At 43.6% G+C, this 16,354-nt stretch overlaps 1 protein-coding gene and 2 long non-coding RNA genes across 3 annotated transcripts in view; all 3 read left to right on the top strand.

Moving 5' to 3' along the window:
• The window catches only part of LOC311142441, a 1,015,744-nt gene that overhangs the window by 250,906 nt on the left and 748,484 nt on the right, over nucleotides 1-16,354 (top strand). The gene's annotated exons all lie outside the window — the stretch shown is intronic.
• LOC311142724 lies at nucleotides 12,714-15,331 on the top strand. The gene is made up of 3 exons (XR_014614370.1): nucleotides 12,714-12,745; nucleotides 14,150-14,323; nucleotides 15,243-15,331. It is a non-coding gene; the product is annotated as an uncharacterized lncRNA (long non-coding RNA).
• Nucleotides 15,490-16,354, top strand: part of LOC311099475 (protocadherin Fat 1-like) — a gene marked incomplete at both ends in the record, with an annotated part of 121,421 nt that continues 120,556 nt past the window's right edge. The window contains 2 exon segments of the mRNA XM_084140165.1: nucleotides 15,490-15,778; nucleotides 16,194-16,312. Of these exon segments, the coding sequence (XP_083996291.1) occupies nucleotides 15,490-15,778; nucleotides 16,194-16,312 (408 nt within the window).

Here is a 16,354-nt window from a genome sequence, read left to right as displayed (position 1 = left end):
TGTTAGAGAGACAGTAGTAACGGCAGCATGTCCATTGTGTTAGAGAGACAGTAGCAACAGCAGCATGTCCATTGGGTTAGAGAGACCGTAGTAACAGCAGCATGTCCATTGTGTTAGAGAGACCGTAGTAACAGCAGCATGTCCATTGTGTTAGAGAGACAGTAGTAACAGCAGCATGTCCATTGTGTTATAGAGACCGTAGTAACAGCAGCATGTCCATTGTGTTAGAGAGACAGTAGTAACAGCAGCATGTCCATTCTGTTAGAGAGACAGTAGTAACGGCAGCATGTCCATTGTATTAGAGAGACAGTAGTAACAGCAGCATGTCCATTGTGTTAGAGAGACAGTAGTAACAGCAGCATGTCCATTGTGTTAGAGAGACAGTAGTAACAGCAGCATGTCCATTGTGTTAGAGAGACAGTAGTAACGGCAGCATGTCCATTGTGTTAGAGAGACAGTAGTAACGGCAGCATGTCCATTGTGTTAGAGAGACAGTAGTAACAGCAGCATGTTCATTGTGTTAGAGAGACCGTAGTAACAGCAGCATGTCCATTGTGTTAGAGAGACCGTAGTAACGGCAGCATGTCCATTGTGTTAGAGAGACCGTAGTAACAGCAGCATGTCCATTGTGTTAGAGAGACAGTAGTAGCCGCAGCATTTCCATTGTGTTAGAGAGACAGTGGTAACAGCAGCATGTCCATTGTGTTAGAGAGACCGTAGTAACAGCAGCATGTCCATTGTGTTAGAGAGACAGTAGTAACAGCAGCATGTCCATTGTGTTAGAGACAGTAGTAATAGCAGCATGTCCATTGTGTTAGAGAGACAGTAGTAACAGCAGCATGTCCATTGTGTTAGAGAGACCGTAGTAACAGCAGCATGTCCATTGTGTTAGAGAGACCGTAGTAACAGCAGCATGTCCATTGTGTTGGAGAGACAGTAGTAACAGCAGCATGTCCATTGTGTTAGAGACAGTAGTAACAGCAGCATGTCCATTGTGTTAGACAGTAGTAACAGCAGCATGTCCATTGTGTTAGAGACAGTAGTAACAGCAGCATGTCCATTGTGTTAGAGAGACAGTAGTAACAGCAGCATGTCCATTGTGTTAGAGAGACCGTAGTAACAGCAGCATGTCCATTGTGTTAGAGAGACAGTAGTAACAGCAGCATGTCCATTGTGTTAGAGAGACCGTAGTAACAGCAGCATGTCCATTGTGTTAGAGAGACAGTAGTAACATCAGCATGTCCATTGTGTTAGAGACAGTAGTAACAGCAGCATGTCCATTGTTTTAGAGACAGTAGTAACAGCAGCATGTCCATTGTGTTAGAGAGACAGTAGTAACAGCAGCATGTCCATTGTGTTAGAGAGAGCGTAGTAACAGCAGCATGTCCATTGTGTTAGAGAGACAGTAGTAGCCGCAGCATTTCCATTGTGTTAGAGAGACAGTACTAACAGCAGCATGTCCATTGTGTTAGAGACAGTAGTAACAGCAGCATGTCCATTGTGTTAGAGACAGTAGTAACAGCAGCATGTCCATTGTGTTAGAGAGACAGTAGTAACAGCAGCATGTCCATTGTGTTAGAGACAATAGTAACAGCAGCATGTCCATTGTGTTAGAGAGACAGTAGTAATGGCAGCATGTCCATTGTGTTAGAGAGACAGTAGTAACAGCAGCATGTCCATTGTGTTAGAGACAGTAGTAACAGCAGCATGTCCATTGTGTTAGAGAGACCGTAGTAACAGCAGCATGTCCATTGTGTTAGAGAGACCGTAGTAACAGCAGCATGTCCATTGTGTTAGAGAGACCGTAGTAACAGCAGCATGTCCATTGTGTTAGAGACCGTAGTAACAGCAGCATTTCCATTGTGTTAGAGAGAAAGTAGTAACAGCAGCATGTCCATTGTGTTAGTGACAGTAGTAACAGCAGCATGTCCATTGTGTTAGAGAGACCGTACTAACAGCAGCATGTCCATTGTGTTAGAGACAGTAGTAACAGCAGCATGTCCATTGTGTTAGAGAGACAGTAGTAACAGCAGCATGTCCATTGTGTTAGAGACATTAGTAACAGCAGCATGTCCATTGTGTTAGAGAGACAGTAGTAACGGCAGCATGTCCATTGTGTTAGAGAGACCGTAGTAACAGCAGCATGTCCATTGTGTTAGAGAGACCGTAGTAACAGCAGCATGTCCATTGTGTTAGAGAGACAGTAGTAACAGCAGCATGTCCATTGTGTTAGAGAGACAGTAATAGCCGCAGCATTTCCATGTTCAAACTGTAATGTTCTACTGTAGCAGACATATGATGCAAGTAGGACAGAAGTGAGTCAATATAAAAAAAATCCTAGGACATGACACTGATTTCAGACAATTATTAAGTGGTAGTGGATTGGATCAAATGAAGAAAGCATAGAACTCTTGTAATCCTATTGTTTCTCACTGTGAGAGAACTGTGCAGAGGAAAGGGAGCGTTATAGAATGTTAGCCTCTCTTTACTTTACTGATCAGTGTTCACCTGGTCAGTTTTGGTGTGTTTTGTTTGTTTCTACTTATTTTAGTAATTGATGATGAATTTGTTTGGATAACTGCATTCAAGCCAACTTAATTGATCTGCCAATGAAAAATAAAGTTAAATGAATTTGTACTGGTCAACCTTCTCTTTTGTATTCAGTTCTTCCGTATTAGATCTGACAGTATGAATGGTTCTTATGGTAATATTCAGTTCTTCCATATTAGATCTGACAGTATGAATGGAAGGACACACAGGAGAGAAGCCTTACTGCTGCTCTGAGTTTCTCTCAAAAGAGCAACTTAAAAAACACACCAAAGTATACATCAACCAGAAAAGCCTCATCAGTAACGGCAGCATGTCCATTGTGTTAGAGAGACAATAGTAACAGCAGCATGTCCATTGTGTTAGAGAGACAGTAGTAACGGCAGCATGTCCATTGTGTTAGAGAGACAGTAGTAACGGCAGCATGTCCATTGTGTTAGAGAGACAGTAGAACGGCAGCATGTCCATTGTGTTAGAGAGACAGTAGTAACAGCTTCATGTCCATTGTGTTAGAGAGACCGTAGTAACAGCAGCATGTCCATTGTGTTAGACAGACAGTAGTAACAGCAGCATGTCCATTGTGTTAGAGAGACCGTAGTAACAGCAGCATGTCCATTGTGTTAGAGAGACAGTAGTAACAGCAGCATGTCCATTGTGTTAGAGAGACCGTAGTAACAGCAGCATGTCCATTGTGTTAGAGAGACAGTAGTAGCCGCAGCATTTCCATTGTGTTAGAGAGACAGTAGTAACAGCAGCATGTCCATTGTGTTAGAGAGACCGTAGTAACAGAAGCATGTCCATTGTGTTAGAGAGACAGTAGTAACAGCAGCATGTCCATTGTGTTAGAGACAGTAGTAACAGCAGCATGTCCATTGTGTTAGAGAGACCGTAGTAACAGCAGCATGTCCATTGTGTTAGAGAGACCGTAGTAACAGCAGCATGTCCATTGTGTTAGAGAGACAGTAGTAACAGCAGCATGTCCATTGTGTTAGAGAGACAGTAGTAACAGCAGCATGTCCATTGTGTTAGAGAGACAGTAGTAGCCGCAGCATTTCCATGTTCAAACTGTAATGTTCTACTGTAGCAGACATATGATGCAAGTAGGACAGAAGTGAGTCAATATAAAAAAAATCCTAGGACATGACACTGATTTCAGACAATTGTGAAAGTGTTTTTTTGATAACTCGCGGGTATGTCTTTTTCCTGCCAGTAAGGCAATGTGCTCTGTAGTCTGCCAGAGACTGGCACTGGGTAATCTGTCTTTTCTTTTCTGCATTTGACTTTCCAATGCAATATGTCATAACATGAGCCTCAAAAGAGTTTTGCTGAACAGTTGTTCCGAAAGTCCTTAAGCATCCTGGCCCTCTTCAGGTGTCTTTTCCTCTGGACTCTGCATGGGCATCTTTTGCTTGCATCGATGTTTAGGCTGTAGAAGAGCCAAAATTACATCAGTGTGACTAGCTACCTTTACAGATTGGAGAAAAAAATCTAAATATTAAATATGAAACAAAATTAGCTAGCTAGCTACGTAGCTACAGTCTAGGTTCAGAATTGTACTTACTGTATTGTTGTGGCTAGCTAACCAATGTTAAAACCAGACTCAGTAAGTGCAAAATATAATAATGCATTTTAGATTTTGGTTTATATCTTTCAAATAAGAGATATTAAGTCTTAATTTTACTTATTCAGTGCTTTGATGCCACAGCATTGGAAATACATGTACCAGAGCTTTTTCCCATTCCCCCCCTCTAATGACCATATGAATTGATCAATAGTTGTAGCTAAGTTAGCTAGCTAGCTGTCAGCATAGCTAGGTCTATGAAATATTTACAGCAAATAATATTACCATCTACTAATTGCTATTCTTACATAGAGTATATTTTCTGTCAATTGCTGGCAGCACCATTTCACCAGGACACATTTCTGGTACAGGTAAATGTACTTGGCGGATAAAGATGATCCTGATTATTGAATGATTGCTTTAAGGATAATCTGCTACCTGAACATGGCACACATTGGCCTACACAAAAAAGGGAGAGTCAGGGGCGGAGGTCCAGGGGTCCGTGGAGGATTACTGAGGGCCACTGTAGAGACAGGGGCCCATGTAGAGAGCAGGGCCCATGTAGAGAGCAGGACAAGAGGATCAAACAGGGCCAGGGGAGTGAACAGGGGGAGAGGTCGAAGGGGCAGAGGCAGAATCTGGGAAATATCCCTGGCTGACAGGGAGAGAGTTGATCATCGTCGTCAAGATAGACGTGCACAGGTGGAGGTTTGTAAGCCACATTACACAATGTCTGATTAGTCTAAACCAAATCTAGACCAGATTGTCAACTCTGGTACTCATGTCAACCAGGAAATATAGCTTTTTTTTTTTTTACTCATTAACTGTAGGTGTATCTTGAACAGCTACCGGAGAGAGAGAAACATGGTGTCTTGATGATGAAGCTGGAGAGGACACCAGGAGCACTTTTTGATGTGGTCCATCTCATCCAGGTCAACCAGGGAGGTGGTGGAGGTGCGGGGGGAGGCCCTTTTTGGTGCACCTGTGGCAGGTGTCGTGAAATGCCAACTGACATTGAGAAGAAGTGTTGTGGTGGGGAGCTAAATACCTGTATCAGTACAACGCCGCACATATACACTTACTGCCTGGAGCCTGGAAATCTGAGGAATATCAGGCTTTATAGGAATTATCTGTTAGCCCTGGATGACAGCGAGGAACAGGGAGAAGACCATGCAGAGTAAAGGCATGCTGCCTACTGGCAGTTAATCTGTTCGCAGCATGGCACGCTTCGGCAGGGCCACAGAAATGTTATTCCAAGCTGTTGCGTGTGGCACATCAGAGACACTTTCCCTGACCCTTATGGCCAGTATAAAGGAATCACTCCTGGAAGACTGACCTAGAGAATTCAGTCCATGTATTTTGAACTGTTTTTTTTGTTTATTTTTGTGTATGTGTTCGCTAACTCTAACCCACTCTAAAACAACTGATGTTACAGACAAAGGTTGAAGTGCAAAATTATTTATTTGTTCTACAATAAAAAATATATGAAACAGAATCATAGAACAACTAATTTGAAGGTGTGTAACTACATATTTTTAGACATAAGACAACATTCATGAGTGACAAGGATATATATTTACATTTTAGTCATTTAGCAGACGCTCTTATCCAGAGCGACTTACAGTTAGTGAATACATATATATATTTTTTTATACTGGCCCCCCATGGGAATCGAACCCACAACCCTGGCGTTGCAAACGCCATGCTCTATCAACTGAGCTACATCCCTGCCGGCCATTCCCTCCCCTACCCTGGACGACGCTGGGGCAATTGTGCGCCGCCCATGAGTCTCCCGGTCGCGGCCGGCTGCGACAGAGCCTGGATTCGAACCAGGATCTCTAGTGGCACAGTCAGCACTGCGATGCAGTGCCTTAGACCACTGCGCCACTCAGGAGACCATATATCATAATATGACACTTTTGTGTAGGTTACCACTGCATACAAGTTTAAAAATAGGCTATTATTAGTTCGAAGTCATGCCATCTTACCTGACCGACACAGTCGAGCTTGAAGCAATGCCAATGCTAGACAGAGCATGCACTTAGAATGCTCCAATCTTTGGCAGGGGTGGACCTGGATGGACCTCTTAGTCCCTTCTGGTAACTATGAGGAAAATACGAAAGGTTTTGCCGCTGCAATATCAACCACATATTCTCCAAATTAGACACTATTTGGCTAACTTTCCTGGACTAAATGGGTTGCTCAATGTTTACATAACGTTAGCTAGCTAGCCAGGCTGGGTAGTAACGTTACACATCACACAAACGGTAACAAATTGACAGTTGGTGTACAGTAGCAAGCTGCGGTGTCATTGTAGTTAGCTAGTTAGCAAAGAATAAAAGAGCAGATCACGTCACTTTGTACTGGTCGTTAACAACTTTGTAACCATTTACAACTACTTTGTTTCAAGAGTGTCACTGTTAGAAGTAGACGTTACTTAAATAGTTCGCTTAATTAGGTTATTTTGCCGGCTAGTCATTGACGAACACATAATCAGCTAACTTTAGGAAGAAAGCGGTTGTATCTTTCAGTGCCAACTAGCATACCTGTCCAGCAGAAACGATGATATTTCGGAATCGCGTCTAAGATGGAGTTGACTCCGGAGCTCCCTCCACCTTTCAAAACTGTCACCGGTATTTACTCTTGACCTCCCAATATCTTGTTGTTGTTTTCGGTTAGGGTTTTTTCTCTTCGGTTGATAGTAACACTCAAAATCTTGGGTAACAGGGAATTTCTCTGCCATTTCCTCAGACCACTACTAAGAGTAAGACTGCGTTGTACAAGTGAGCTGGCTTGTCGCGAAAACAATGTTTCGGATAGCCTTGCTATGTATGTCTGACGCAAACAGATTCCATTGATTTGTTTTGTCGCCCTAACATAACAAATAATTAACATACAGTGCATTCGGAAAGTATTCAGACCCATTCATTTTTTCCACAAAATGGATTAAATTATTTGTATTTAATTTTTTCATAATGACAAAGCAAAAACACATTTTGGGATATTTTTGCACATGTATAAAAAAAAAACGGAAATATAATATTCAGACCCTTTACTCAGTACTTTGTTGAAGTACCTTTGGCAGCGATTACAGCCTCAAGTCTTCTTGGGTATGATGCTACAAGCTTGGCACACCTGTATTTGGGGAGTTTCTCCCATTCTTCTCTGCGGATCCTCTCAAGCTCTGTCAGGTTGGATGGGAGCGTTGCTACACAGCTATTTTCAGGTCTCTCCAGAGATGTTCGATCGGGTTCAATTCTTGTCCCGAAGCCACTCCTGCGTTGTCTTGGCTGTGTGCTTAGGGTCGTTGTCCTGTTGGAAGGTGAACCTTCGCCCGTCTGAGGTCCTGAGCTCTGGAGCAGGTTTTCATCAAAGATCTCTCTGTACTTTGCTCCGTTAATCTTTTCCTCGATCCTGACTAGTCTCTCAATCCCTACCACTGAAAAATATCCCACAGCATGATGCTGCCTCCACCATGCTTCACCGTAGGGATGGTGCCAGGTTTCCTCCAGACGTGAAGCTTGGCATTCAGGCCAAAGAGTTCAATATTGGTTTCATCAGACCAGAGAATCTTGTTTCTCATGGTCTGAGAGTCCTTTTGGTGCATTTTGGCAAACTCCAAGCGGGCTGTCATATGCCTTTTACTGAGGAGTGGCTTCCGTCTGGCCACACTTCCATAAAGGCATGGTTGGTGGAGTGCTGCAGAGATGGTTGTCCTTCTGGAAGGTTCTCCCATCTCCACAGAGGCACTCTGGAGATCTGTCAGAGTGACCATTGGGTTCTTGGTCACCTACCTGACCAAGGCCCTTCTCCCCTGATTGCTCAGTTTGGCCGGGCGGCCAGCTCTAGGAAGAGTCTTGGTGGTTCCAAACTTATTCCATTTAAGAATGATGGCCACTGTGTTCTTGGGGACCTTCAATGCTGTGCCTCGACACAATCCTGTCTCAGAGCTCTACGGACAATTCCTTCAACCTCATGGCTTGGTTTTTGCTCTGACATGCATTGTCAACTGTGGGATCTTAAATAGACAAAGGTGTGTGCCTTTCTAAATCATGTCCAATCAATTGAATTTACCACAGGTGGACTCCAATCAAGTTGTAGAAACATCTCAAGGATGATCAATACAAACAGGATGCACCTGAGCTCAACTTTGAGTCTCATAGCAAAGGGTCTGAATACTTATGTAAATAAGGTATTTCTGTTTTTTAAACCTGTTTTTGCTTTGTCATTATGGGGTATTTTGTGTAGATTGATGAGGAAAACAATTTATTTAGTCCATTTTAGAATAAGGCTGTAACGTAACAAAATGTGGAAAACGTGAAGGGGTCTGAATACTTTCCGAATGGACTGTACATGGGATTTAAAGGCCCAGTGCAGTCAAAAACTAGATTTTCCTGGGTTTTATATATATTTCTACACTATGAGGCTGGAATAATACTGTGAAATTGTGAAAATAAAAAATGTCAGCCTGTTGTGGTAGGATGAAGTTTTGGCCTGCCTGGTGACATCACCTTGCTGTAAATTAGTTAATAGACCAATAAGAGAGTTCCAAACCTCTCTGCCAATTACAGCTAGTTTTCAGTTTTCCCCTCCCCACTCAGACCACTCCCAGACAGTCCTAACAACATTTTTGCTTGATAAATTGCTCTTTTTTAAATATACTTAGCTTAATCTAGAGCTGAGTAAGGGCTGAGCTAAACTGAGGGGAAAGCCAGACTGAACCAGTTGTTTTTTTGTCGGTTATTGAAAATGGTGATAGAGTCAGAGTTGTGGGTGGCTGGGGGGAGAGAGTTCCAGAGTTTTGGGACAACGGCGCTGAAAGCCTGATCCCCCATGGTGCACAGTCTTGTTTTGGGGATAGTGAGTAGTCCAGAGTCAGAGGAGCGGAGACTGCGGTCTGTGGAGGAGGTCGGAGATGTATGAGGGGGTAAGGCCATGGAGTGCTTTGTAGGTGAGGAGTAGGATCTTGTAGGCAATCCAGAATTTGACTGGGGGCCAGTGAAGGGGTTGCAGAGAGGGGGTGATGTGTTCCCAGGGTTTGGTGTGTGTGATGACCCTAGCAACGGAGTTCTGGATGTACTGGAGCCTATCCAGGGCTTTGCTGGACACCCTGAATAGGACTCCATTGCAGTAGTCCATACGTGATGTTACAAAAGCGTAAATGAGGGTCTCTGCTACCGGGTCCGTGAGGGATGGTCGGAGTCGGGAGATATTACAGAGGTGGAAGAAGGAGGAATTGGTGTTGGACTTAATTTGGGGCTCGAATGGGAGAGTGGGGTCCAGGATGACACCCAGGTTTCTGACCTCTGATGATGGGCAGATGGAGCAGCAGTCAATGGACATCACGAGGTCACCCACTTTCTTGAGGAGAACCTTGGGAGCGACCAGCATGACCTCAGTTGTATTGCTTTTGAGTTTGAGTAGATTCGATGTCATCCAGTTTTTTACCTTCATTAGAGGTTTGTACATGTCATGGTTGGTCAAGTGACAATGTAGTTGGGTAGCAACTGCTCGCTCCAGGATTTTGGCTAGAAATGGGGAGTTGGAAATAGGCTGGTAGTTGTTAAAGTTATCCGGGTCCATTCCTTGTTTCTTTATGATGGGCATGACAGCAGCCATTTTGAGTGCAGGAGGAACATTTCCAATCAAGAGGGAATAATTAATAATGTCGACCATGAGAAGGTACAGGGAAGGTAGGCATGCCTTTACCAGAGACGTGGGCATGGGCTCCAGTGGACAGGTAGAGGATTTGGATCTGGTGACCAACTCTGTGATGTGGGCCACATCAACAGGAGAGAGAGCAGAGAAACAGCAGGCTGTGGGGGTAGTGTTAGCCAGAACCTGGTCAGGGGGCATGGTGGGGGATAGCTGAAGCTGCTGGTAGATGGATTACATTTTTGCGCCACAGATATTGACATGAGCAAGATGCAGACTTCGCTCTCACAGTCACACACACAGCCTCTGAGGCTAAAGAGAAGCTATCATCTTCACAGGACAGGATGAAGAGCATATATGATCGCCGAGCTGAGCCTCGTCACTTTAGTCCAGGTGATCAGGTTCTGGCTCTGCTGCCAATTGTTGGTTCTCCTTTTCAAGCCAAGTTTCAAGGTCCATAGACAGTGGTGCGCCAGTACACTGAGCAAAATTATCTAGTTGCCACTCCAGAACGGAGGAAAGCAAACCAACTGTGCCATGTAAATTTGTTAAAACCCTATTATGCACGTTCCTCTGAGACTGAACAGGGGGAGTCTACAGAGGACGGTAAGGCTGTTCTTTTGGCTGATACTGTTTATTCCCTGAGTTCTGGTCATGCTAGGTCTGTGCAGGAGCAGGAAGATGTTTCTGGTCCTGACGATTGCATACTGCAGGGTAGATTGAAAAATCCAGAGACACTGGAGATTTTAGATAGCCTTCTTACTCATCTACCTGTTGATGGGCGGAAAGAGATGGTTGGTTTGATTCGGAGATTTCCAGGGTTGTTTTCTGATACACCTACACGTACAAACTTAATAGAACATGATATTGACATTGGAGATGCTGACCCCATTCGTCAACAGTTCTATAGAGTTTCTTCAGAGAAACTGCGTTGTCTGGATGCTGAGGTCAGGTACATGCTGGAGAGTAAAATAGCAGAGCCTTCTTTCTCCAGTTGGGCTTCTCCCTGTATCTTGGTCAGTAAATCGGATGGAACAAATAGATTTTGTACGGACTACCGTAAGGTAAACGATGTCACTAAGCCGGATTCATTTCCTCTTCCTCGGATGGAGGACTGCGTTGATCAAGTCGGCGCAGCTAAGTTTGTGAGCAAATTTGACCTGTTAAAGGGGTATTGGCAGGTGCCACTGACGAGTAGGGCACGTGAAATCTCTGCCTTTATTACACCTTTTGGTCTGTACTCGTATTCGGTTATGAGTTTCGGACTGCGTAATGCGCCTGCCACTTTTCAGCGACTTATGAACAGGGTTGTCTCTGGTCTGGCCGGGTGCGCTGTTTATCTGGACGATGTAGTGATATATGCAGATACTTGGGAGGAACATCTGTCCCGTATTCAAGACTTGTTCGGACGTCTGGCTGCGGGTCGCCTCACGATAAATTTGGCTAAATGTGAGTTTGCTCAGGCGACTGTTACATACCTTGGAAAGGTGGTTGGGCAGGGTGAAGTGCGTCCTGTTCGGGCTAAAGTGGTAGCTATTGATGCTTTTCCACTACCAAGTACTAAAAAGGAACTGATGCGTTTCTTGGGAATGATTGGGTATTATCGTGGTTTTTGTAGGAACTTCTCTACTGTGGTCGCTCCCTTGACAGATTTGCTGAAAGCTAAGGCTGTGTACGTATGGTCTTCTCATTGTCAACAGGCTTTCGAAGATGCAAAGAGGTTGCTTACTTCAACTCCGGTACTGGCTGCTCCTCGTGTGGATTTGTCATTTACCTTGCAGGTGGATGCTAGTCATGTGGGGGCGGGTGCAGTTTTGCTGCAAGCAGATGTGGCTGTGGTTGAAAGGTCTGTTAGTTTCTTTTCCAAAAAGTTTAACCATTATCAGTTGAACTATTCGGTCATTGAAAAAGAAGCATTAGCACTTATATGGGCGCTACAACACTTTGAAGTGTATGTTGGGTCGGGTGTAGTACCTATTGTGGTCTACACCGACCATAACCCTCTCACCTTTTTGAGGTCCATGAGGTGTCCAAATCAGAGGATAATGAGATGGTGTTTATTTTTACAATCCTTCCATCTAGATGTGCGGCACATCCGGGGGACTGATAACGTGATTGCTGATGCGCTCTCTCGTGCGCCCTGTTCATGAATATTGATGTGACCGACCATTGTTTGATTTTGTCATGTTCTATCTTTCCTGTTTGTCCCTTCCTAGTCTTGGGTTCTTCTTTCCTCTTAAAGGTTGCTTCCTGTGTAAAGGTTGCTGAGGTCTGGAGAGGAGGATGATGGGTGGGGCAAGTGGAGGTGTGAACATGTACAATTTGTCGGGTTGGGACGCAGGGGCTGGTACGTTGGTCCGGGGTCCTTGTTGGTCCCCGGTCTTATGGGGGGGGGGGGGGGGGGGTGACGACCCTCCCACTCTGTCTGCCGTATTCTCTCTCTTTGCTCTTGTTTCCTTATTAGGATGCCGGTGGGCGGAGTTGGGAGGGTCGTCAGCTACATGGGAAACACCTGGGCCGGGTGTGTCCCAGCATAAATGGACCTCTTCCACATTCATGGAGGAGACTCTCTCCAGGCAGATACTTTGACTTTGGTTGTGGTATTTTTGTGGCCTTTTTGGTTGTTTGCTTTGGCACCTCTCAACACTTTTCCATATTACCTTTATGCATGCAAACACTCACTTACACTACTGATTACTGATTACACACACCATTGTTATTTGATTTAGTTTACTTCAGTTAATAAATATATACTTTGAGTATTCCTTGTCTCCACGTGTCTCCCTTTTGTTACGAACTTGAGCCGGTTCGAGGTCAGAGAAAAGATCCAAAAAACCTCGCGCTTACATACTGTTCAGCGCTGGCCTACATGCTACAGATATCAGAGGAGGTTCTGGAGGTGTTTGACCTGAAGCAATACAAGACATCACAGGAGGGTTGTAGGAGACTGCTTCCAGCTGTGAGAGTCTGCAGAAAGGCTCTGTAAGTATCCATGGTAATATCAATCACACCAAACTGTACTGTAGGTAAAGCTGTCAGCACTGGCTGACTAGATGTTCTATTCAAATCAAAAAACGAACACATTTTAATACAAATTGATCAGAAAGTATTGAGCCATGTATACAGGGTGTACGCATGTATTTATGACGGGTAATAGTTTACTTGTAAACTGTAGATAATCAAATATAGCTGGGTGATGTCCAGAAAGGAATAGGACCCACGTCTGATACAGGACAAATATAGCTGGAAAATGCAACTTTATTTTCAGATACAAATGTATTACTGTTAAACTGTTATTCTTTTCAAGAATTCAGATAAACTAATCTCAAGGTATCTCGTAAACAATTGCATATAAGCATTCAGAAATCAACCCATGGCCACAGGAAAAGAACCCCCCCCCCCCCCCTGTTATGATGAGTTTCTTGGGTATCAAAGAATCAAGGATGCAAGGATATACTGAGACACTTTGTAGAAAGTTAATGCAAATGTTTAATGATCGGTACCGGGTTCATTACAACAATGACCAGAGCTTTGCCCTTGGTGTTACGAACTAACTTGAACAAAGAAGACACTCTACTTTATATACCTCCTATTACCCTCTTCCTGGCATACATCTGGTAAGTCTCCGTGGGCACTCCCTGTCTTTGGTGTTCATCACTCTTTACCCCAAGTCACTATCCTGCCCATCACTCATGCTATCCTAAACGTCACTCATGCTATCATAAACATCATTAATCTACCTTTACATAATGGGAATGTAGACTTCCTGTCTCCTAACCACTTATCTTAGTAACTCTAACCTGTTCCCCACGATACTATGACATGACATCATTACACCCCCCCCCCCCCCCCCCCAAAAAATGACATGACATCATTAAACCCCCCCCCCCCCCAAATGAAATGCCTATCTAAGTGGTAGCACTTCATGCACGATGTTATTTTGAAGAGCACGGATGTGATAGGCCGAGAGATGATCACCTGATGACTTCAGAACCAGTTCCCACCTCCTAGCAACAGCAATGGCAAACGATGTGCAGGTGTCCACAATTCACCTAGTAACAGAGTTCCATATGACTAAGCAGTAAAACTCCAAACAGGGTCACAAAACATCCCACTTGAATGATTATGTAAGTAATACAGCACATTCCTGACAGAGGACGCACCTGATACAACAGCAACCATAGTTTAATTAAGAACTGGTGCCAACTCTGGTTGAAAACTGAGAAACCTTAAAGGGGCAGCGCACAATTTTACTATAGTGCTATACTGGTGTTATCAACTCCACTATGGTATCCAAAACTAACACAGGGTTAGGGTTAGCAGGGAAAGCTAAACTTACAGTAACATTAATACAACCTATCTCATGTATTTACTCTGTATTTGCAGACTTGCTGGCTGTCAACTCATAGATGCATCTTGTGAGCTGTTGGTCTCTGCTCTCAGCTCAAACCCCTCACATCTGAGAGAGCTGGACGTGAGCAACAATGACCTGACGGATTCAGGAGTGAAGCGGCTCTCTGCTGGACTGGGGAATCCCCACTGTAAACTGGAGACTCTGAAGTCAGTACCCCACAGCTTGTTCAATAAGTGATCCATAGTTTGAGAATACTGTTGATAAGATTTAGAATGATATCAAAATCAATTGTCCATCTTTATCAGGGATGAGGATATGGATGTCTCATGATAGAATGGGGGAGGGATTGGGTCTCTAATGGCTGTACTGTACATGATTGGACGTTTTTGTTCAAATTAAAGGTAGAGGACAAAAAACAGACTATTTTGATTGATTTCATATGGAATGACCCTGCAGGCTATTTTGATTGATTTCATATAGAATGACCCTGCAGGCTATTTTGATTGATTTCATATAGAATGACCGTGCAGGCTATTTTGATTGATTTCGTATAGAATGAGCCTGCAGGCTATTTTGATTGATTTCGTATGGAATGACCTTGCAGGCTATTTTGATTGATTTCATATGGAATGACCCTGCAGGCTATTTTGATTGATTTCGTATAGAATGACCCTACAAGCTATGTTGATTGATTTCGTATGGAATGACCCTGCAGGCTATTTTGATTGATTTCGTATAGAATGACCCTGCAGGCTATTTTGATTGATTTCGTATGGAATGACCCTGCAGGCTATTTTGATTGATTTCATATGGAATGACCCTGCAGGCTATTTTGATTGATTTCATATGGAATGACCCTGCAGGCTATTTTGATTGATTTCATATGGAATGACCCTGCATGCTATTTTGATTGATTTCATATGGAATGACCCTGCAGGCTATTTTGAATGATTTCATATGGAATGACCCTGCAGGCTATTTTTGATTGATTTCATATGGAATGACCCTGCAGGCTATTTTTGATTGATTTCCTATGGAATGACCCTGCAGGCTATTTTTGATTGATTTCATATGGAATGACCCTGCAGGCTATTTTGATTGATTTCGTATAGAATGACCCTGCAGGCTATCAGGCTGTGGAGTCACAGAGGAAGGCTGTACTGCCCTGGTCTCAGCTCTGAGGTCAAACCCCAACCACCTGAGAGCGCTGGACCTGAGTGACAATCACCTAGGAGACTCAATAGCGCAACGTCTCTCTTGGATTAGAAGGTTCAATCGGGAGACTGGAGATCCTAAGGTCAGCAATATGTCTTGATTGTTTTTGTTTTGAGTAATCCAACAGGTTTGATCTTCAGAGTTTGTCATTTACCATCAACTGCCGGTGTATAACCTGACCGCCAGAGCCAAGGATAAAGGGAAACCTGAGTCGTTGTCCTGCACCTGTTTTATTGAAATCTCCATAGTAGATGTGGATGAGAATCTGCACCAGCCTCAGTTTGCCTCTTTTGTGGATAAGGGAAGTGTGAGAGAAGATGCTCCTATTGGCACAACTATAATGACAGTTACAGCACAGGACAATGACCAAGGTAGAGATGGAAAAATACAGTATTCTATAAGGGACGGATCAGGCCTCGGAGTATTCACCATAGATGAAGAGAGTGGTAAGAGATTCCTTCTTTTTAAAATGATTTTCCCATAAAAAAATTATCACCTTTAACCCTAACCCTGCTATAGCATTGAAATGTACTATATATTGCATGTTGTAACCAGGTGGATGCAAAAATGGTCTTCATATATTTTCTTGTTTGGCCAAAACATTTGTCCCTTTAGGCCAACACAACCCTTTATCACTGAGGTATTTAAAACCTGGTTATTCTTGAACTTACTTTGCATTTTCAATGATGTTTTTGACTTATGTCTGGACTTTCAGCTTGTAACGTTTGCTATGTAAAGTAGAGAGCAGAGAGCTGGGATCTCGAGCCATGTGAGAGACCAGAGTTCCCAGTGATGCCTTGCTCAGTGGAAGCTCAGCCCAAACTGTGACATGAAAAATGCATCTTCTCTTTCTCCTCACAGGTGTCATACAGACACAGGAGCTTTTAGACCATGAGACCACCAATCGTTACTGGCTGACTATCTATGGCACCGACCTAGCTGTGGTGCCTCAGTCGTCATTTATGGAGGTCTACATTGAGGTTAGTTTATTGTTGAATTGTGTTCTTTTTTGTCTATGTCCC

This window comes from Coregonus lavaretus (assembly GCF_964263955.1).
Source record: "Coregonus lavaretus genome assembly, chromosome: 2".
Classification (NCBI taxonomy): domain Eukaryota; kingdom Metazoa; phylum Chordata; class Actinopteri; order Salmoniformes; family Salmonidae; genus Coregonus; species Coregonus lavaretus.
This window is presented reverse-complemented; position numbering and strand designations above follow the sequence as displayed.